Below are 22,169 nucleotides of genomic sequence, written 5' to 3'. Positions count from 1 at the left end.
CTCTTATAACCCGTGGCACTTGGGAACAGGTTTGTCTACAAGCCCGGGAAGTAATTACTTGTTCCAAACTGGCCTTCCTAGGGCTCTACAGGATTTTTACACCTCTTAGAATTCATGAATGACAATACTAAAAAATTAATGACTGACCATACTCGGGTTACTTTTCAAGACTCCTTCCAACTGCACTTGCCTTGCTAGTATGAGCAGGCCAGAAGGAAGACACCCTCTCTGAAGTACTACATTAGGGGAAAAAATAAAAAAAAAGTCAACTGGTCACTTACCAGGTGGGAAAAGAAAAAAAAAAGAGAGAGAAGGCAGGCTTTCTCATAGTTTCTGCAGTTTTTACCTCAAAAGGCACACACACACAAAAAGCACCAGTGAGATCAGGTACTGAAGGAAGGAAAACCCACTTTAAGCCAGCATGCTGGGTGGGACAGCCTTAGAAAACATGGGGAGATGAAAAGTAAATGCTTTAGAAAGCAGAGATACCTGCTTTAGGGAACAAATAGAGATCTTCCCTTTTATAGTGAAAGAAAACGTGAAGTGGTACTGACAGAAGACCCCAGCAGAGCCAGAGGTTTGCTGTTACCCCTCAGAGCACTGAGCCACAGAAGTGAATCTGATGGGACCCTCCCCACAGTTGACAGGGAACACACATTTGGGTGCTAGCTGACACATCTTGATCTGCAATGGGATCAAGAACGCATCTGAAAGGGAACACCAGCTTTGCTCTGGCAGCAAGAAGCTATTGTAGCTGTCACTGGAGACCGAGAGACTGACCTCAGCACATCCTAAATCCTGTGAAAAAAAAGCTCTGAGATGATCTCATGTTTCCTGCCTGCGGGGAACTTCAGTCATTTGATGCTCATGAAAAGATTACGGAGCTAAAGTCCCAGGAAGCCAGATCTCCAGAAGGTGAGTCTGGGAATCTTGCACTGTCTCTTGCACTCGTCCCCAGCATCCTCAGAAGGAAGAGAATTCAAATCTTCTAGCACCACGACCAAGACAGCCCTTCAGGGCTCAGGTATCAGGCAGCTGTAACAACTGGTCCTAGGAGCAGACCCAGGAACCTTGTTCCAGCGGTGGTGGAGCCCCAGGCACTGGGTTTGAACCCTTCCTCCCAGCGCAGGAACCTCCCCTGTGGTGCCAGCCATGTCCTGGGGGGACCAGCACCAAATATCTCTCTGGGAGCTGCGGGAGGGCTGGCAGAGGAGGGTGTGGAGCCTGGAGGTCACAAGGCAGCCACGCACACGTCACATCCCACAGGCTGGAGTAGCCGAAACACGTGAAGAGCACAAGGCCTTTATAGCCCGAGGTTCTGCCACCGGGGCTGAAGGATCAAATCTTTTCTCCCCCTTAGACTTTCTGCAGCACCTTTACAGTTGCCAGCAGATCGCACTGGGTCTGGTGCAGACCCAGAGAAGGCCAGAGAGCTCCCCCTGCCAGGGCAGGAGCCAGCAGGCTCCCTGAAGAGCAGGCAGCACACTTACAGGCTTCAGGGTCTTGCATTTTCCCAACAGAAGCAGGTCAGACATTCGTACACGCACAGTGTGAAGGTGCAGGTGAACAAAGGAGCATGCTCCCCTTCTCTCAAGGAAGGGCTGGTTTTAGGACAGTCGTGTTCCCCTCAGGCAGGGCAATCCTCCAGCGGTGGCTGCCCAGAGAATGCCACAAGTGACGCAGTTTGAAGCGACAACAAACACAGGCAGAAAAACCTGCAGGGAGATAAGCATCTCCAAATAATTCGTGCCTGACCCACGCGTGCAGGAGATGCTGTGCTGTCAAGGACAGCTCCTTTCAGACTCCAACCCTCGCTTAATGATGCTTCATGGATTCGACAGGCTCTGAGCAGCCCCCACACTTCAGCACAGTGGCACCACGTCCCCCAGCAGCAGACAGTGCTTTAACGAGGGGAGATGGACTGCTGGCGAGTAGCAGAGGTCAGGATCAACAGGCAGACCCCAGGAGTCATCCACCCGTGTTTACTTTCTGCTCTTGTTGATTTCCTTGGCAAACAATGACCTCACCAGCTGAAAAATGGGAGTGAAGATCTACAGCACCGGAATCATCACTGCAGCAAAAGGCAGGCACGTTATTTGCCCAGAGAGAAAACCCTCGGCCATCCTAACAGAACTGGAAGCAGTTAAGTCACTGCAAGAAGAAACGCAGAGCATTTACCAGAGGGTTACAGCTCAGTGAACGTACAGCTGGCACTGCAGGTAGAGGGGAAGGAGCCTCCCTCTGCGTGCTGGCACAGCGTGTGCTGCACTGCGTGCTGAACCAGGCTGGGAGCAAGCACTGCTGAAAAACAGGGATTGTTTCAGCTAGAGCAGGTCCTTAATCCAGCTCACTGCACAAAGACGTGCGCTGGCAGCAGCAAAGGGCAGGCTGGAGGTGGTAACATCCCTTAACAATTGCCAGGGTAAAGAGGTTGCTGGATTCGGGCTGCGGTTTGTCAACCCCAGCGGCACAGCCAGTTAAACAACCACCCCGGGTCTGCGTGGCATCCTGTGCCACCGAGCTGCTCGCCCCTATTTCCTGGCTGGTTTCAGGTCAGCACTCACATTGATCTGACCTGCGGGGATGGAACAGGCAGTGCTATAAATAAAGAACAGTTAATCAACTATTTGAGTGCCCTTTTTACTGAGGCAAAGAAGACACAGAGAAATGACGTCAAGATGGGGGAAAAAAGCCGCACATGAATACAAAGACGATCCAAAAGAGCGCTCCCTGGAACACACTCGAGGCTGAAGTGCTTCACAGCAGAGCTGTGCTGGCTGTTGAGTCAGACTCTCCAGAGCTCCTGCACTGACTCACCCCCTCCCGCTGCCAGCAGTGTTCAATACCAAACAGGAGTTACTTGTTTGGGGTTTAAACATCTGATCCATTAGGAGCCAGCGGGCTTCTGCAGCCTTCACAGAGCCATTTCCCACTGGCTACCTGCTCTGTGGGAAAGGGAAAGCTCAGAGAAGAGTCCTAAATAAATCTGATTCTTCCCTTCTTTCCTCTGCTCCCAGCTGTGAGACAAAGACAACTGCTTTAGGCCCAGGGCAATGTGCAGATTCACCGTCTTAGGTCTTTTACGCCAGGAGGTCCTACAGTCCAGAGGAAGCTGCGGACAGATGCGTGCTCCCAGCTCTCCCTGGTGCAGCTTAGGCAGAAAGTTTGCTGGTTCCTTTTCACCTTCCCCAGGCTTGGGAATACACAATACAGCCTGCCCCTTGCAAGTAACGCTTCTCCAGAGGAAGTCACCAGGCTCTCCCCAGCCTTAGAACAGGGAAGAAGAAGAGGTTTCCTAAGCACCCTGGAGAAACACAACACTGGGCTGTCCCCTGCTCAGGCACTTGCACTTCACAGTGCCTTGGCCAGGAAGATGCCACAACTCGCACGTTTCCTAAGCCCTGAGAAGAGACTTGCTCTTCCAGTCATCCCTCCCCCAGTATCTGCATGCCCACACCCATGGCACAGCACTGCCATCTCTGTGGTTACATCAGATAGGAGAGTTGGCAGCCCTAGGATCTGCCAAGAAGCTTCGTTCAGCACACAGGCTCCCACACAGAAGCAGACCTGTTGCATGACCAAATGCATCCAGAGCCAGCACGAAGCACGTGTCCTGCCACCAGAAACCCGTCCTGCCACACGGCCTCACACCCCAGCCCCACGTGGCAGGAGTCCTCCAACCTGGGAGACACCAGAGTGATGCTCAGAAAACCTCTCCAATTTCCCTGCTCCCACGCGTTTCCTGTGTGACCTTGGTCTGCAAAGCCCCGTCTCAGAGCCTCAGGGCGTTGTTTCAGGAGCATTTGGCTTTGGCAGTGAACTGGCTCAAGTTCCTTCCTTCCTCCCACCTCCACAGGGGTTAAGTGAGAAAGAAGCAAACAGTGGCAGAGGAAAAGAACAAAGAGCTACTTGAAAACCTGGCCTCCGTGCCAAGGGGCTCAGGAAGCTACACCCTCATTTTCTTCAGCTGGGATGGAGAGACATTACTGTCTGCCTCTGCTACGTGACAGACGACACAACAGATGAGGGCAAACATTACATCCAAGATGCTCTGAAGGTGAACCTTGCTGCATCTTGGATGCGGTACTAATAAACTCCTCCGTGGCTCTCCAATTTAACTTGTTCTATAAGTAAAAAGAATAAAACCATGCAATCTCTTTGCAGCTTGACTTATGCTCCACATGACGCTGGAGAGAGCACTGCATTTAGCAGCGTACCACCAACGCTGGCAATTACATTATTTTCTAAGTATGGCTGAAGGCTGAATTAGGGTATTTCAGATGAAGCTCCCAGGAAGGGAAGCAAATAACATCAGATAATCAGACAACAGGCAGAGTTAGCAAACGGCCAAAATCAAAAAACATCTTTTATTGGCAAAAGTAACCAAGAAACCATTTTCTTCCAATAAACAAAATAAAAACTTAACTGGAACAATGGGAAATATTTGTCAACAAAATGAAACACTAGTAAGCCCCACATAAGCTTGATTGTTCACGTTCATCCTCTGGAAATATTCCTCCTCCTAAACCAGTGAGTTTTTCCTCCTTTACCCTAGTGCACCACCTGAAGCAGTAAGGAAAAGGGAAGACTCCAAGTCATTTAGGACAAGAGAACAAACGCACGGGGAGGTATGAACCTGTCCATTTACATGAACAGAAGAGGCTGTGGGTACCTGCAAATATCTTACATGCAAAGTATTTGAAACTAACAATTTCCCCGCTTTTGGGGGATACAAAGATTTTACTACATGAACTATCATTTTTCTTTTCAATCCCAGGAAACAGGTACAGCTGTGGCCTACACAGGTTGTTATAACTTAAATGCTACCTGCGGTTTGTCAGTTAACACCTCCGTAGTCATAAACTTCGCTAGTTCAAAAGAAAAAAAAATCTTATACAGAGTTCTTAAGGTGATTGTGTTAAAACTCAACATTTACTCATGTTGGGTAATCAAACACCAGCCAGTGAAAGCAGGTATTTAAGAAAACCTTGCACTCACTGATAGCAGGGATCTTGGAGGGAAAAAAATAAAAAGAGAAAGACGTGCCCAGGTGCAGTACACCAGTTCCAAGGGGGGACACGTTAACTGAAACCATTTAAAAAGAGCTGGTTAATGAACAGTTATGCAGATCTGTTCAACTTAAGTAGGTAAAGATTTAATAAACAACAAAAAAAGGAAAAAACAGTGTCTTAAAAAAAACATAGATATTTACAGTTTTACTTAAACGTGGTCTGTACCTGCACCAAGCTGCACGCTGTGCACACACCTTCACAGGTGCGTGAGCAGAAGCAGCTGGGGCACGGAACTGCTGGGGCAGTGAAACACCACCACGGAACCAGTGGGAATTTCAGCTCGGGGAGGTACTGCCTCTGCTGCTGCTGTGCACAGAACAGCAACGTGATCGGACAGAGGAATTTCAGTGGAAACAGAGAGCCTGCTGCACTAACCTAGCCATGATTTTACAAAACATTTTGAGATCTAACACCCGTACTACACCTTTTGTAAGAAAATAGAGAGCAGCTTTCAGCTGCAGTTCTTCTAAACTACGGTAGGAAGGCTTCGCTAGCACGCCTCCTAGCTTGGCAACCATCTGAGGTAATTGCTGATGCTGTTAAACGAGCATCCTTCATTTCTCTCCAGCCACGCCGCCTGTCGCCTCCTTATTGAGTCCTCTGATTGACAGGTCGTAAACCACTTCCTCAATTTTCTTGACGTCGTACTTCAGGCCATCGTAGCGCTTCCTCAGGGAGTCGTTCTTCAGGTTGAGGAGGCGGAAGCCAGAATCCAGCTCATTGATAAACGTTGAGATACGGAGAGGGCGAGAATAGTCACCAGCCGTGACGCTGTTCACCGCCAGCCTGGCCTACGAGAGGAAGGAGAACATCAGAGGGATCTTCCCAGATCACTTCACGCCTCCCTTCAGTTACTTCACCAAATGAAGCAGAGTTGTTCCAGGTAGTCAGCTAAATTATATCCACATCTACCTTTCTGCTGACCGGAGCCCTGGATTTTCAATCCAGTGACTACTTTAAAGCTTAAAATATCAGCAAGGAACAACTCTGTCATACAGACAAGCCTTTTACTAGAAGTTCAGACTAAGGTGTTCCAAACCGTAACTTATATAAACAACTTAAGAATAGGTAACGTGTTTTTTTAAATTTTTTAAGGTCACTTTCAACCCAAATATATGCATGAATATCTTCCTTACCAGCTCACTGGCAAGAGTTAGCACACCAGAAAGGTAGTCTTCAATGTCCAGGTGAAAGCCCCTCTCTCTCTCAGCTTCAACTAAGATAAAAAACAGAGTGGCAGTCAGGTGATACTGAACATCAGCGAAACCAGCAGGTTGAAATTACGTTTGTTTATTTGAGCTAATCTGAAATATCAAAATTATGAAATACTACTGCAAAATAAGTCACCCTTCTCCTGTCTGTGATACTATTACTGCCTCTTCGCAGCATTGTGACTTAGCATCTTATACAGCCTCAGCTGCACATGCAAAAAGCTATCTAATAGAACAACTGAATTTACATTAATATACAGGAATGATGCCTGGAGTCCTTTTTAAAAACAAGGAAACAAAAAACAAGCACACAAACACCTTTCCTCATTTTTTTCAAATCCTTTCCTCTGGGAGGCAGCGATTCTCTTAATAGTACAAAAACCTGTTTTCCCCTTTTTTTAAATACCAAAAACAAAAGGTGAGAAAAGCAAGCTGTCATCTATTACTCTTTTGGTAGACTAGGCAATTTGCATGAATACCTTTCATTAATGAAGAACTACTTAATGCATAAATACTTTTCTTACATTAATTTTTCTGATTCCCACTTTCTAAAAGCAGCTGTTATGTAATAAAATCCAGTACCAGATAAGTTTTGGAACCCATTTCTTGGGAAGAAATTAAGTTCTGCTGTTCCCCTGTACGCCTCTGCAAACTACAACATCTGAACATTTCACAAGCACTTTCTCTCCAGTTACAACATGAACTTACTCCCCAGTATTTCTGCAACAGCTTCCCGGGTCACTAACGTTTCTGACTCCAAGTAGACTACAAATGCTGCCAGAAACACCAACCGCTGAAGCACAAACCTCCAGTGCTCATGGAATCTGTTGGGAAAAACACCAAGTCAAGGATTAAAAAAAAAAAAAAAAAAAAAGAAGAAGTAACATCTATTACTGGAGAGCTGGGCAACAAGCGATTTAAATGCCTGCAGTAGGCATTAATTATGTTTTTCACCTTTACACATAGCACTTTGCAGTATTTTTTGCTTATCAAAACTACACTGGCTTAAAATCAGCTCCTCAGCACCCCAGCATTTGAGATTTGAGCTGACAAGATTCTTGCTCCTTGGTTTGTTCTTGCTAGACACTGTCCCCTTCTGGCGGCAAATAAAATATAAGGGTGACGACTTCACTTGGAACCTGCAGTATCACACAGCCATTTCATGGCAGACATAGAGCTGGTTTCAGAAACATCCCCAACCTAACGACTTAAATTAATAGAGCAGCAAATGTTCCGCTTTCAGAAATATGGGCTGCTCCTATGGAACACTAATTTCTTATGTTTTCCTTTCGGTGAAAAAGGAAAAAGATAAAGGGAGAAGAGCTTGAGCAAAAGCATTTTTAAGTGGTGCTGATAAAAACTCACACTTCTCTCCTACCGGTTACTTTTCAAACAGGAAGAAATATCAGGTTCATAAACCTTTAAATTACTCTTCCAAAGCAATGGTGCCAAACACGCCCAGGCAGCGCTCACGTCCATGCCTGGCTGTGTGGGCTGCACACCTGTAATACTGATCAGCAGGGAACTTTGTCTTCAGGGATTCCATCTGCGTGCGTACTGTACCAAAGTGTTCTCGAGCCTTCTGACATTTCTTTGGTACTGGAAGAGAAACAGGGCAACATTCAGTGCTTGACAGGGAACATGGATCTGTAAACAGAGAGCTCTTTAAAACAGACAGCGTTGCTTACGCTCCTTTAAACATGCTGCTCCTTTTTGGGCACGACAGTCTACAGGCATTCAGGTTGATCTGAGAAGAATTGTTACACCTAGAGTCACAGGTAGGTAACAAACACTCCTGGGTTTTGGGTTGCCTGATGTACACCATTCCCAGTTTGGAACCCAAGACAAGACAACCTGGTGTTGTCACCGCTAACCGTGACTCATTACTGCTGCTATAGGACTTAAGCCACGGATGGAGACTCCATTTTATAGTGGGTTCTGACAGGAGAAAAGACTGGGAGGGTCACTGGGGGAATCATAAAAGCTGGAGAACAGCGGGGGATACGAACGGGCAGCCCAGCTCAGGAAGGGCAGGGGCTGCAGGGCCCTACTGGGGCTGCCAAGCGGGGTGAGACAACACAGAGGGTCAGCACCAACAGCAGCAGCCAGACCCCGAGCGGACAGGCAGCTCGCTGTCAGCAATCCAAGGAAAAGGAACTTCTGCTCCGTTTTAAAATCCTGCAGTGCTCCTTTACTGCATTTGAATGAGCTGGGCCTCAGCCTGCCCACTGTGCGCTGGATCTCTGCACCGACACAATCTCCTGGCTTCGCACACACACTGCCACCTCCTGCTTACTGGCCCCAACTACAGGCCCGTACCATCAGGCACAGACCCTTCGGGTCTCTGCTCCTTCGCTGCAGCTGCTCAAGAATCAAAGATAGAGCTGACCCCAGAGCTGCACGCTGAGCACCGCTGCCCAGCACAGGCAGAGCCCCCCAGAAGCAGCCACCACAGAAATACGCTGCCATCTGTAAGAGAGGTGAGGTGTAAAGCCCAGTGAGAGCCAGGTCAGCCAAGAGGTATAACAAGGCCCTGGAGAACAGGGAAAAGCAACTGCGTGCTGCAAGGGATTTAATGCCAAGGAGCTGTGTGGAAATTGCCCTCTCAAGCTTCCCACTATCATGAAGCTCAATGGACGCTGAGGAGCGCTGCAGTACCAGAATTCAACCATCACCAAATCACGGTACAGTCACAGCAGGCGACACCAGACAAGTGCTATTTTCTCCGCAACAATCTTTGTTACTTGCCACAAAGCTCGACCAAAGCCATTACTGACTCTGTGACTGGAGTACCTGACAAGCTGACAGCGCGTTACCGGGAGTTAACACTTGGCCTACTAAGCGTGCATTTGTTGTCTCTGATAGCTGATGAATGGGAAGCAGAATGTTCTCCTTTTTGCCAGTTTAACTGCCTCGCGTCCCTTCTCAGAGCCTGCAAGTCCCAGGACCAGCTCCCTCCCTGACTTAGAAGGAAAAAAAAATGAAAATAGGAGAACGCACTGAGTCAGGCACAGATCCCTGCTCCTAAACATTGCAAAACCACCCCTGGAGCTGACAGCCGAGGGGCTTCTCCCTGCACCCACGGGCACCCCGGGCCTCTCCCCTTCCCTGAGGGCTCTCCGGGCGGGCAGAGGGCGGTTTGGGGCAGGGGAGGGAGGGGATGCGGGGGGTGCGGGGGGCACTCACTGTGCTGGAAGCCGCCCCCCTGGTGCACGCCCTGCAGCAGCGTCAGGATCTCGCGGGCCGTCTGCTCCAGCGCCTGCACGACCTTGCGGATCTCCTGCGGGCACAGCAAGGCGTCAGCCCCGTTCCCCCCGGCTCCCATCCCCATCCCCTCCCCATCCCATCCCCGTCCCCCGGCGCCCACCTCCCGCACGTCCTGGTCGGCGGTGAGCACTCCCTGCAGCGCCACGAACATGGCGCTCACCGACATGGCGCCCGCTGCCTCAGCGCCGCCCGCGGGCTGCGCATGCGCAGCGCCTGGGCGGGAAGGGGTGGGGAGGGGGGGCACTTCCGGCGGCTGTGCTGAGGCGGCCAAGATGGCGGCGGCTGGGACAGGGGCCGTGGCCGCCTCCTCCTTCCTCTCGCTGGAGCCGCAGGCGCGGGGCGGCCCTCGCAAGGCGAGGAGGGGGCGCAAAAAGCGGGCGGAGGAGGAGGTGAGGGGGCTCTGCGGCGCGGTGGGGTCGGGTGGGTGAGGTGAGGTGAGGTGAGGTGGGGGGCGGCCGGGCCTGGCCTGGCCTGGCCTGGCCTGGCCTGATGGGGCTGTGCCTGTGCCTGTGCTGACGCCGGCTGTGCCCGCAGGAGCCGCTGCAGCCGGGCGTGGTGTACGTGGGGCACCTCCCGCGGGGCCTCTGCGAGCCGCAGCTCCGCGAGTACTTCGGGCAGTTCGGCACCGTCACGCGGCTCCGCCTGTCCCGCAGCAAGAAGGTGAGCCCCGCCGCGACCCCCCCCCCTCCCTCTCCCTTCTCCTTCTCTCTCTCTATCTGTCTGTTTCTCTGTCTGTCTGCCCGTCCTGCAGCGCCTTCAGCAGCCCCGCGGGGCCCTGCCCGCTCCCCGTGCTCTGCGCGCACCGCGTGGAGCCTCGCTGCAGTTCCGGGAGCGGGCGGGGGGAGGCTCCGCGCTCCCTAAACAGGGAACGCGGAAATTGCGTCCGGGGCTGGGAGCACGTGAGTCTCTGGGCTGCAAACGAGTGGTTTTTGCGACAGTTTTTAAGTAGCACCCTTTGTTCTTAAGTAAATACCCTAAAGTGAGAAGTGCCAAAATGCGCTAATCCAGGATAGATCGCAAAATGTCATGGAGAAGAGTCTATGTTGCGTTGTGCTCCATAAATTTAACTTCTCCTCATGTCTTGGTTTATCATCGTGTTCTAATACTGCTGTATAAACTTAGGAGCAACAACAGCAATGCATGGTTTGTTTTTTTACCATATAGATATAGATGAACAGACAGTTTCATCCATAGGTGTATGTTAAGGAACACTATCTGGCCAGTTTAGGACTAAATCTGGTGCTTTTCATGGCCTCACAGAACTCCGTGGCAGTATTTGCCATTAGTGTGTCAAAGCATCGTTTCAGCTCTCTCTCTGCCCTTGCTTGCAGACAGGAGGCAGTAAAGGCTACGGATTTATAGAGTTTGAGTCTGATGATGTGGCTAAGATTGTTGCAGACACGATGAACAACTACCTGTTTTCAGAAAGACTGCTGAAGTGTGAGTATAAACTGAGCTATCCATTGTCTAACGCAAAAGCATATTGATGTGCATTTATGTTGCCTTTTTGAAGTACAGGGGAAATTTTATTTCTTTATGAAGTTTTGGCTCAACATGATTCTTTGTGGGACTGTTGTTGCAGCTGCTGTCCATGTAGTTAGATGTAAGGCTTTATTCGGGGAAAAAGATGAATGAAATTAGCCAGTTTCTCAGGCATTGCTTTGTAAAGGAACATGGGTTGGTGTAACTGCTCATATTCCTTTGCGTCAATTGTTGCACATCAGGTTTCTCTGACTGTTTTCTGGGTGTAAGTGAACAAGTGTTCTCTTCTTCCTTTGTCTTACCACCGAGTATTTAGTTAGTCTGTTCATGAACTGCTGTAGTGGCGTTCTGGTGTAGCTGTGGGTGACGCTACAGTGGGCCTGAAGGGCGTTATGTGAGCGGGTTTGGTGACAGGAATAGCTGTGCTATAACCTGGTGTCCTGTGCTGACGATACAGGTCAGTTTGTGCCTCCTGAGAAGGTCCGTGAGGATCTCTTCAAAAACAGTGAGAGGATGTTTCAGAAGCCTTCCCAGCCAGCAGTCAAGCGGTACAACAAGATACGCTCACTTGCCGAGAAGGCCAAGATGGCAAAGCGGCTGCTGCAGAAGGAGAATCGCCTGCGGAAGCGGCTGGCTGAGAGGGGCATCAAATACAGCTTCCCGGGATTTGTAAGTCTGGGATTGTTCTGACAGGCGTTTTGTGAAAACTTGCTTCTAAGGATGTGCTAAATACCAAAATCATGTCTCGTGTGGAACTGGCGTGAGACCTGGAGTAACACAGAGACCTACATGTGTCAAGAGTTGTGTAGAAGCTCCCTAACTTCTTAATGCTCCTTAACAGAGCATTACAGCGTAATGCTCTGTATATGTGAGTTTACTTTCAGAGGAGTAAACCAGTAGCAGCAAAAGGGAGAAGTTCCTTTTTCCTGTTCCTATAGGCAGTAGGAGGGTATGCCATGTTTTTAATACGTCTGTAGGCCACAGAAAAACAACGGGGGCTTTTCCAAACCCCTGTGCTGTGTGTGTGGGGGTGGTTGCTGTAGGAACACTGCAGTAGTTACAAAGCAGAGAAGTCTGTGTGCTGTTAGGTGACTGTTTACGTTTTCATCTGGGAAGCTTGTAGTGACTTGCCTGATCTGTCTCACTTCCTAGGCTGCGCAGGGGCCTGCTGTGAAGAAAAGGAAAGTTAAAAAGTCCAAGTCAAAACTGAGCGTTTCTCTGAGCAGCCAGGTAAGACCAAACAGTCCTGGTGGTGCCCAGCACTGCGACCGCTCACCCTGCGGCAGGCGTCTCGGGTCTGCAGCTGCTTCTTCCAAGCCATTTCAGTGCCACAAACTTGGATATTGTTTTCCTTGCGGAGATTTTTGTGACAGAAGCACCTCTTTTGAGGTGGATGAACACATTTAAAAGGAATAAGGTGGTTGCATCCACTCTCCTCCTTATCCTCTTGTGGTATTCAGCAGCGAAGGCTTCTTTCTGCCCAGCGTGCTGTTACTCAACCAGTGGAGCTTGCCTTGAGGTGTGCCCAGGCAACAGCCTGCTGTCAGCCTCTGCTGCTCGGCGCTAACCTAATGCCAGCCTCCTGCTAAAATGAAATTGAACAGAGAACGTGGTCTAATGCTGTGTACCCCACTTAGGTGCTCTCTTGTCCCTCCTCCCTTGTGCTCTCATCATGGTTTTCCAGTACTTGAAAGTTAATGCCAACTAAAACTGGCAGTAGGGTGAAGGGACAGATCAGGTCATCGGGACTCAGATTTGAGACACTGACAGTCTAAAAGGTCTGGAAGGTATTAACGTGTTCATTTCATTGCTTTTTTTGCTTAATAACTTATTTAATGTGTTTTGATTTTCTTTTTGGGGACAGGCTGGTTGTGAGGGAGGCAGGGCAACTTGTACATTTGGTCAACTGAGTTCTGAGAAATTACTGAGAGAATGAAACTGGAATATTTCAGCTCGGCTGTGGGCTCAAGTGTGGCATTTTTGTATGCCATTCTCAAATATACTTAGTGTGTTTTTTTTTCTTGACTTTCAGTCTTGGATTTTCGAATACTTTGAGTCAGGAAATAAGTTCAGAAAACCAATCAGTGTGATGACATGTTAGAAAACATTTATTTTTCACATCTACTCTTTTGGAGGTGGCACTGTTAGTCTGAAGCAATACTGTCCAAAGATGATTATGAAAGGAAAACAATTTTCCCTAATACGTGGAAGTTCTGCAGGAAAGCTGGACCGAGGAGCCTTGTGGTACCACAGAGGCCACAACAACTTTTTCCGGCAGGTGCTTTGCTTTGCAATGAATCCTGTTTTTCTGATCTCCTCAGGATCCTACTCCAGTCTGTACTCCTACAGTGCTTGAGCGCCGGCAAGCTCACCAAGCAGATGACGACGCAGAGGACAAGGAAATAACTCTCAAACTGCCCCCTGCAAGCGTTAAAAAACCTGTGAAGAGACCAAGGAAACGGCAAAGAAAAGAACCCAACCTGAAGAAATAGAAATAGACTTAAAATTCTGGTGGCTGTAACCATGTTCTTCTTCTTCCTCAACTCAAACGCTGGTGAGGTGGAACTTGTGCCCTGGCTCGGTTTGTCTCACTAGGCTGTTTCAGCCTCTCACAGGCAGGGAATGCATTCACAAATCGTTCCCTTCCTGTTTAGCCAGCGGGGAGCTACAGTCTTCTCTGCCCTTGAAGATTGTCTTGGTTTTTGCACTCATGAGTGCGAGTTCTCTGACATGCCTGCAGTTGTTGTGCCAGAACCTTTGGTTTGTTCTGTGCTCTTGTCTCCAGCACCCCCTGTTCTGAAAGAACATGTGAGGCTGTCTGTTCTGATCCTGCTGATGGGGTCGGTATTTTATACCTACTGGCTTATAAAATACAGTTTTTAACCATTGCTAGTTGTACTGGCTCTTGGTAGCGCCTCTCTTTAGCTGAATGCCTGTGCTGTATGAGAGTTTTCACACAATGAGACAATCAGAAGGGTATCTTCTGCTCCCGGGGCTGATAAGCTCACTGCAGTACCATAAGGAGCCGCTGGGTGGGTGAGGCAGGAGCAGGAAGGCAGGGCTGTGTCACTGGTACGAGGCCAGGGAGCAGCACAGCTTTTTGCTGTGCCCGTGAGGTGTGTTCCTGCCCACCTCAGCCTGCCAGAGCTGACTTGGAGCTCTTAAGGCTGATGACGTGCCCACAGGGACGAGCTGCATGCCTACTGCCAGTCTCTTGCCCAGCTGCCCTTTACCTACTGGAGGTGGTACAGAAGTTGGAGATGCTTTTAAAAATCTTTCTCCAACAGGCATTTCTCTCAAGTTTTTGTTGTGGGAAGATGCTACAGAACCCACACTGAGGGCTTTCCTTAGAGAAGGTGTTAACTCACTGCTCCAGAAACCGGATCCTGCCTTAGGAGGTTGGCAAGGTGTGGCTAGATGTGGGAGGCGTGCTCACAGCCTGTGTCTGACTTCTGGACTTAACCTGTCCTGTCTGGAGGTGCAGTTGGACTGTGCAGGTAGACTTTGAATTTTCTTTCACGTCTGAGCAACACAGAAATTCCAATTTGTTTTGTAGCAGCTACTTGGCCTTGATCTTTTACTGCCTGAGATTAAACGCTCTGCTGCTGCACTGCTCTAGCTCACACTTGGCAGAAGGCTTCAGAGGACAGCCCAGGTGCTAACTGCCTGCGCAGGTGGGTGGCTGCTGCTGGTTCCTTGGCTGTTCTCAGGGGGACTCCTGGCAGAGGAGGAGAAATCAGAACCATCGGCAGGCTAATTCCGTCCTGTCCCACCTGATCACTCGAATAATCGTGTGTGCACAGTGACTGAAATTAGATAGTTTTCCTTTGTCGCTCTGAAGTGTGGGGGAAGCCCCTTCGGTGAGTTTGTCCTGACATCAAGCACTTGTCTGCTTGGGCACGCGCAGTGCCTGGCAGAAATAGCAGCACATGCTGCTCAATTCTTAAAAACACGTGCAGCTCTGGAAAAAACTAATCATGCTACAGGACTTCATGCAGCAGAGAGTGACAGAAAAGAAACTGAGTGCGTCTGCCCAGAATGGGCGGTTTCCTTTTTAAAAAAATAGGTATTCTTTGAGTGAATAAAGAGGGCTGGTAGGGCAAGGTGAGGCAGAAGCGGGGTGTGCTCTTTGCTATGCGGAGTTGGGTGCCTGGTGTGCTGTCTGGCACAGGGGGGCAGCACGCACCAGCTGTGTGGGGACGCGCTGCTCTGACAAACAGGGCGTAAGGTTCCCTGGGAAGTGAGCTCCCAAACGAGAATGAAACCTTGTCCGAGCGGTTTGCAGTGACCTGGCTGCACCTCTTCCACCTTGGGCTCTGCGGCTTCACTCACTGTGCTTGTCGTGCCTGGGCTGTCCCATCCCGTTGTGAGATCTCCCAGGGGCTTGTTGGTGTGCTTCTGCACATCTCTTGAAGGTGTGTGTCTTTATGCAGCACACTAGCTGCTGCTTTCTCTCCAGATTTGCATGCCATTGTGAGCCTTGATGGGACGAAGGCATCCATGAAAACTGCACCTGCCATAAGATCCCCTTCCTGCTGTAATTTTCCTTTTGCTTATTGGCCATCTGTGAACTGATTTGCTTAGGTAGCAGATCTCATGGAAGGAAAACTCAGAGCCATTTGAGTAACGGTCAGTGAGCAAGGCACTCAGCCGAAGGGTAAGTTTTCTTGGAGATAGCTTCTGTTTTTAGGCTGCCGTGTTATTAATACGCTGCTGTCCTGGGAGATGCACGTAAGCAGAAATTCGGACACCTGATACTCACCAAGCATAGTTTCCGTAGCAAATGGACAGCCATGCTGTGTCAGGAGCTATGCTCTGTTCCTTGCACCGGGTCTCATTTCTCAGCTCTCCAGCCATTTGCACGCTCATCTAGGACACATGTGGGACTCCTGGCCGCTGGCTGTAGGGCTGTGAGCTGTTTTACAGGGATAAAAGGTGCACGGGGCATTTTGTCTGCAAGGCATAAGTTGCAAGCTCTCTGCCTTTCTGTACTGAGTGACTTTGTGGAGGAGCTTTGTTGGCCACCTGTGGGCGTAGCACTGTGCTCAAGCTTCAGAAACACCTGGGTGTAGAGAAAAATCTGCACACTTACTCAGATTCCTCTTTGCAGGAAGGGGATGGAGCTGAGGAGCGCACAGGATTTCCCAGCGCATGAAGTACGGGAAGTGAAAAGGGAAAGAGGGGCAGAAGTGGCTGGAAAAACAGGGGAGAGGGATGATAAAGCCAAACTAGAGTAAAAGGTGTTGGTGAGCCTGGCAGTGTTAGGCTGCTAGAAATTAAAGATGTTTTCCGTGTTTGTGTGGTCTGTTAGATGCAGTGTGGGGTGCCCAGGCTGTGTGGTGTGCAGGGAGTGTACTGGAAGCCCTGGTCCAGGTGCCTGCTCGTGGGTCCCAGGTGGAGGAGGAGAGCAGGCTGGGCAAGTGATGCTTGCTCTTGCCAGTAACGAGCCTGCCAGTTTGCATACCTGGCTTTTAAAGTGTCTGCAGCCCCGAGGAGCAAGGCTACAAGCAGTCTGCAAGTAGTGTGTGGTGCAAGGGAGGAGCTCTGAGAGGTGGTGTCATGTCCTCTCCAAGGGAAGCACCAGCAGAGGCAGGGGGAGCTCTGGCAAAGTCCTCCTCTATCGACTTTCCCTTGATGGTACTGAGGTGTTTGGTCCTCACTTTGCACGTCCTCCTCTTGCCCCAAACTCCCTCGTTGCTCAGGAAGCTGTTCGAACATGTCCCAGCTTGTGATAAAACCCCCAAAGCTGTGTGACATCCAACTGCAGGCACCAGTGGCCTGCACCCTCATGGCCAAGGGGACCACCCTGGCTGTTACGGGGTTGGAGGCAGTGGGCAGAGCCTTGTGCCACTGCCTGAGCCCCCAAATCCAGGACCAGCCCTCCCTGCCTGAGGCCAGCAGCTCTCAGAGCCAGCTGGGGAAATGTTACACACCCCAGTCCCTGTGGCCAGTAACTACATGGATCTCTTGTGCTGGGAGAGGATACGCTACGGGGAGGCTCCTACACAAGCCTTGGCTCTGATCAGGGGGAGAAAATGCTGGTTCGAGGCTTTCTTGAAACGTTGGGCTGCTTTACTGCAAACAGTTCATTGTGTGTGGCTTCCCAGTAAAGCTCAGTGTACTGAATAATGCAGAGAGGGATGTGCAGCGCTAAAGAGCTTGGTGAGGGATGGGAGAAAGAGGAAAACAAAAGAAGCGCTTCTGCCTGGGATTTAAGGGAGGCAATCAATTAATCAGAGCGGGAGCTGCAGCGAAGACGAGCGGAGCGCTAGGAGCGGGTTTGTTACATCTTCATTTGGTCGGTGCGGTAGGTTACTCAGCTGCGGCGTGGTTTGCGGGCAGGACACAGAGCTGGCACCCAAGTGGAACAGCAGCACGTGTATTTTGGGCTGGCCCTTCGCACAGTGACTGTCCCTGCAGGCTGATTCCAGCCCCTGCAGCAGACAGGTCTCGCTGTGCACCTGGCTCGGGTGCTGCCCGGCTGTTTTTGGCAGGAGGTGCTGTGGTTTTGCTGGGATGAGGGAGATGTGGAGCCCAGCCTGTGGATGTGGATGCAGCCCTAGATGGAGAAAAGCCAACCACTACCTGAAGGCTGTGATTCTGCAGTGCTGAAGGGACCCGGTGAGACTTGCAGGTGCCAGGCTGAGCTTGCACGAGCCTCCTGGCTGGCTGCTGGGGAGGCTGGGCCGTTGAGCTGCCCAGGAGCGAAGGGCTGAGGAAATGTCAGACAAATCCGTAAAGCTGCTTCCTCAGCTTTCCTATGCAAATACATTAATTATTTATTGGGTGATGCTTAAGGGGAATTCTGAACTAAATCCTGAAAAACAAACCATCCGGGTTTGCTGCAGCTGCTGGAGCTTTATGGCTGGGCAGGAGGGAGCTGTGTGAGGGCGAAATGCTCACCTTTGAGGCCGTACGGCCTCTCCTGAGGCGAGCCTTACCCTTGGGTGTGATGCCAGTGCGGTCACAGCAGACATACCGCAGCCCTCTGTTTGGTCCTGAGAACAACTGCCTCAGCTGCTTCCCCCCCGGCTCGTAGCTTTACAAGATGAAATCCTGCTGTATTAGGACACGATGCAGATTCAAGCAGTGGGTTTTTAACAACCATTTGGGGTCGGTGACTTGGACAGTCAGTTCAGCGGTACACTTACCGTGTTGTTGTTCAACGTCAGCCTTCCCGTTGAATTCCTAAGAGTTTGCATTAATTTCGGTAGGAATCTGCACTTGGGGTGAAGGGTGACCTAATCTTTGAAAAGGATCTTAATCCACTTACTTAGCCTCTCTTGCGGAGCTCAGCGCTTTTCCCTTGTCAAGAGCAGACTGCATGCCTAACCTTGATGTGTCACTTTCCAGTTGACTTAGTATTTGGGTGAGGATGAAAAGGAAACCTTTTTCAAAGATTAAAAGAATCCGTGCTGCTAAGGTATGCGTGTGTGACGTGCATGTATTAAACAGGAGATGTGAGCGTAATTGTAAGGCTGTGGATGGTGGAAAAAAGATGAAATAAAATCAGAAGACTAAACAGAACAAGGACGGGAAAGGATAAATCCATCTGAAAGAGTGTAAGTGGAGTGTTATGACGGAAGGGGAAATGGGGCTGAAATGTGTTTTAATGTAAGCTTAAATGTAAGACAAAAATAAGAGTCCTCTTAGTTTGGCCTGTAAGTGTCTCTTCCCAGAGGCCTGAGGGCAGCCAGGAAAAATGGGGGCACTGCAGCTGCGATCCAGCTGTGAGACCTGGTGTCTGTTTCTAGCTAAGACAAGGAACTATTCGCCTTCTAGGCCGCTGCATTAGATCTGTCTCAGGTCAGAAAGGGTGGAAAGCAGTAGCTTTCTGGTAGCCAGTTCAGTTTTGGGGGGTTCAGCTTGGACTCCAGAGTCACAAAACCAAAAACAAAAAAAAGCCCCAATTAACTCTTCCTGGATTACATGTGATGCTTCTCCTTGGGTGGCCACCTTACTGCGAGTGAGCAGGGCCACACGGACGTGCCCATGTGCACCCTGTGAGCCCTGGAGCCATTTGCTCACTTCCTTCTAATCAAAACCTCGTGCTATCGGATTTTCTTTTCTGTTTGGTGACTGAAGCGAGGCTTCGTGTGCCTTCACGTGGGAGATAAGTGGGTCAGCGGGCTGCTTTGTTTGCGGCAGCTCTCACGTGGAAGGAGTGAAGTGCAGAATGCTGAGGCTTGGCAGGAAAGTGCCAATTAAAGATCGCAGTGCGAGGGCATAGTTATTGTCTGAGCTGAGATCTAGGGCTGCAGCAACCGTCCTGTGCAAGGGGAAGAATGAGGAATTATTAAATTTTGTGTTGATCCAGACGAGCTACTGCTCTGTCTGTTTCACGTGTTGGCAAGGAGCTTGTTCCCTGTCTCACAGGTAAGCGAGGGGTGGAAGAGGTGAGTCTAGAGGAGGGGAGCCTGTGCTCAAGCAGGATCCCTCAGAAGCTCGGTCAGCAGCTTGCGCTAATCCCTGCGATTTATCTTTGCTGGAGCAGCCCAGCTTTCTCCTTAGCACAGCACAAGTGTGCTCAGGTGATCTGGGCATGAGATGTGAGCGCCAGAGATGCAGTGTTACGGAGAACCAGCTCCGTTGTGCCACCCGTCATCCCTGCAGGCAGTGGAGCTGGGACAACACGCAAAGGAAACGTGGCTTTCCAGCGCTCAGCTCTAGGAAAGCAACTTGGGCTTTGGCTCCAGTCCTGTGCTATCGAGGGCAGCTCCTATCATCGTGTCATTTGTAAATGAACACGTTGCACCTTGGAGCACTCAGCCTGGCATTCCTGAGCAGACGTGTTGCAAAAGGGCCCTGGGGGTAAAGGGAGGAGCAGGTTGCTCAGGTCGAGTGAGTTGTTCCTACTGAAATAAGAGAACCTCTCTCCCTCCCAACCCTTCCATTTGCTTCCCACTAGTCCTGTTTCACTGATGTTTTTGTCTGAAAGAGCAGTGTTTTAAAGGAAAGCTCACATATCATTATATTCCTTTATATGAAGAAAGTTTTCTGACTTTGCCCTTCCTTCCAGCATTCTGTGCCCTAACTGCAGATGTCCATAAGCTGATCTGTTTCACCTTGCAAATGGACTGTGTTTTTTTCATGCATATAGGCACGCACCTCTTCACAACAAGCAGAAAACAGTGTATTTTGCAGGTGGACGAGAGAGATCTGTGCTGTTTCACTGGGAACAGCACAACCTTAGGAGACAGCAGTTCCTGCTGCGCTACTCCTGCCTGTGCTGGAGACCCACGCATGAGGTGGGTGAGTAAAATCGGGTCTTTCAGAAATGAGGCCGTGGTGGCCAAGGACTGGTAGGGAAATAACACGCTGTCACCTAACGTTAACTTTAGAGAAATCCTGAGCTATCCATTTAGACTTGATCATATCAGGAAGTGTAGATCTGGTTCCTCTCAGAGTGTCCTGATGTGTCTTCATGATAGGTTTCCATCAAGAAAAGACATCTTTGAGCAGACGTGAGAAATACTGAGATGCTGTGAGATTCCAAAGGAAAGCTTAAAAAAAATGTCCATCAAGGGACGGTGTTATTATTAGAGAAAGCAGGATGAAGTGTTTGCAATACTATAGGAAGCAGTGATTTGATTTTTAAGAACTCTAAAGGGGAAGAATCAGAGCAGTGCCTGTGCTGCATGCTTTTCTGAAGTTTGCAGAAAATCTGCAAGTTATAAAGCATTACTTCAGACTTCTTTTCCTCATGAAAGCGAAGCTTCTGCCTGCGGTCTGTCTGCTTCTACTCAGCTGTCAGGCTCATCCCCTTCTTTTCCCTTTTGAGGAAAGAATCTCAGGTTTCATGAGAACTGGAGGAGAGAGATCATTGCCAGCCTCGAGGGAGGGAAGGCAGGCAGGAGCGAACTCGGGCATGGAGCGATTCCTTTGGCAGCAGCACCAGGCGATCCCCACACATGCAGGGCTCTGTGGTAACCCCACCTGCTGTGGTGTCCCCTCCTTGCAGGGAGCGTCACAGGGTGCACAAAGGAAGGCAGGGCTGCTGAGGAAGCCCTGGGGATTAGAGGGACAAAGAACCCAAATCTATAGGAAACCAGGCCTCATTTGTCCTGCTGCTCATGGAACAATTAGGTTATCTTAAATACAATGGGGTTATCTTAAATACAGGGGCATGAGCTATCCTGAAAGTCCCTGCCAGGGAAATGGTGATGTAGTAACAAAAACACTGAAACACTGAAGATGATTAAGTGACAGAGGAATTTATTTATGTGCAGAGTCTGCCTGTTTTACGCTGAAGCTGTGAAGAAAATGCAGCGAGAGGCTGTTATTTTTGCAACAGGGGCGCCTCCAAGTTTGGTGCGTTGGTCACCTGAAGCCTTGCAACATAAGGGAAGAATAAAGAGTTACGCTTCCTGCGCGGTTTTTATTTAGGAAGAAAGAGGGGGAGGGCCCTAGGGACCAGCACCAGGGCGCTGGGCTGTGGGGCTGACCCTGCAACCAGCAGGAGTGTAAAGAAAGGAGGAGCGCCCCCCGCCAGGCGGGTATGGTGTGAGGCAGGGCGGTGCTGAGGGACGTGCAGGGGCCATGTGTTGTTTTTTTTTTTATTTTATTTTTTATTTTATTAGCACGAGTGAACGATCGCGCTCCCCACGCGGGGCCGTGAGGCGAGGCCGTGGCTGGGCCTGGGGCCGGGCCCCGCCCGCTCGGCTCCCGCGGCCGTTGCCATGGCAACAACACCCGGAAGCGGAAGCAGCTCCTCAGCGAGGCCCCCCCCGCCCTGCGGGTTCCGCCCTTCCGCATGCGCACTGCGCGCGCTGACCTCACCGCCCCCCCCTTACCACCGAGAGCAGCAGCGAGCGCCACCCCCCACCTCTCTATGATCCGGGCGGGGCGCGGCACCCCCCCCTCCCTCCCTTCCTCTCGGGGCGCATGCGCGCGGCGGGCCGGGCCGAGCCTTCTAGAGGCGCGAGGCGGCGCCGCGCAGGCGCAGTGCGCGCGGGGCTGGCGCAGGCGCGGCGGGTCCCCATTCTTCGCGGGGCGGCGGGGCGGGCGCAGCCATGCAGCGCTGCGGGCACTGAGCCCGCCGGGCCCGCCCCGCCTCGCGCTCAGACAGGTACCGGGGGGGGCGGGGGGGAACGCGCTGAGGGGGCCTGAGGGGGCTCTGGGGATTGGGGGGGGCTCC

At 50.6% G+C, this 22,169-nt stretch overlaps 4 protein-coding genes across 10 annotated transcripts in view; 3 read left to right on the top strand and 1 right to left on the bottom strand.

The window, feature by feature from the left end:
- Positions 1-4,208, top strand: part of LOC101792439 (uncharacterized) — a 42,442-nt gene extending 38,234 nt beyond the window's left edge. For both annotated transcript variants that reach the window (XR_011810577.1, XR_011810576.1), the window contains exon 10: positions 528-4,208. The gene's annotated coding sequence lies outside the window, so the exon portion shown is untranslated. The remainder of the gene's footprint in view (positions 1-527) is intronic.
- A 140-nt stretch (positions 4,209-4,348) lies between these two features.
- On the bottom strand, positions 4,349-9,803 carry TSN (translin). The gene is made up of 6 exons (XM_027462252.3): positions 9,651-9,803; positions 9,470-9,563; positions 7,786-7,882; positions 6,992-7,107; positions 6,209-6,288; positions 4,349-5,863 (listed from the first exon to the last, which is right to left on the bottom strand). The coding sequence occupies exons 1-6, from the start codon at positions 9,714-9,716 to the stop codon at positions 5,627-5,629; spliced, it is 690 nt and encodes a 229-aa protein (XP_027318053.1). The 5' UTR covers positions 9,717-9,803; the 3' UTR covers positions 4,349-5,626.
- A 1-nt stretch (position 9,804) lies between these two features.
- On the top strand, positions 9,805-13,920 carry NIFK (nucleolar protein interacting with the FHA domain of MKI67). The gene is made up of 6 exons (XM_027462251.3): positions 9,805-9,939; positions 10,085-10,210; positions 10,882-10,990; positions 11,490-11,701; positions 12,185-12,262; positions 13,354-13,920. Exons 1-6 carry the CDS (start codon positions 9,823-9,825, stop codon positions 13,522-13,524), a joined length of 813 nt encoding a protein of 270 aa, XP_027318052.1. The 5' UTR covers positions 9,805-9,822; the 3' UTR covers positions 13,525-13,920.
- Positions 13,921-21,940: 8,020 nt separating this feature from the next.
- Positions 21,941-22,169, top strand: part of CLASP1 (cytoplasmic linker associated protein 1) — a 148,359-nt gene continuing 148,130 nt past the window's right edge. For 4 of the 6 annotated variants that reach the window (XM_072040767.1, XM_072040766.1, XM_072040765.1 and 1 more), the window contains exon 1: positions 21,942-22,100. The gene's annotated coding sequence lies outside the window, so the exon portion shown is untranslated. Of the gene's footprint in view, positions 22,101-22,169 lie in introns of all 6 variants that reach the window. The other 2 variants (XM_072040768.1, XM_072040764.1) reach the window with 1 other exon arrangement.

Source organism: Anas platyrhynchos, chromosome 7 (genome assembly GCF_047663525.1).
Source record: "Anas platyrhynchos isolate ZD024472 breed Pekin duck chromosome 7, IASCAAS_PekinDuck_T2T, whole genome shotgun sequence".
Taxonomy (NCBI): Eukaryota; Metazoa; Chordata; class Aves; order Anseriformes; family Anatidae; genus Anas; species Anas platyrhynchos.
This window is presented reverse-complemented; position numbering and strand designations above follow the sequence as displayed.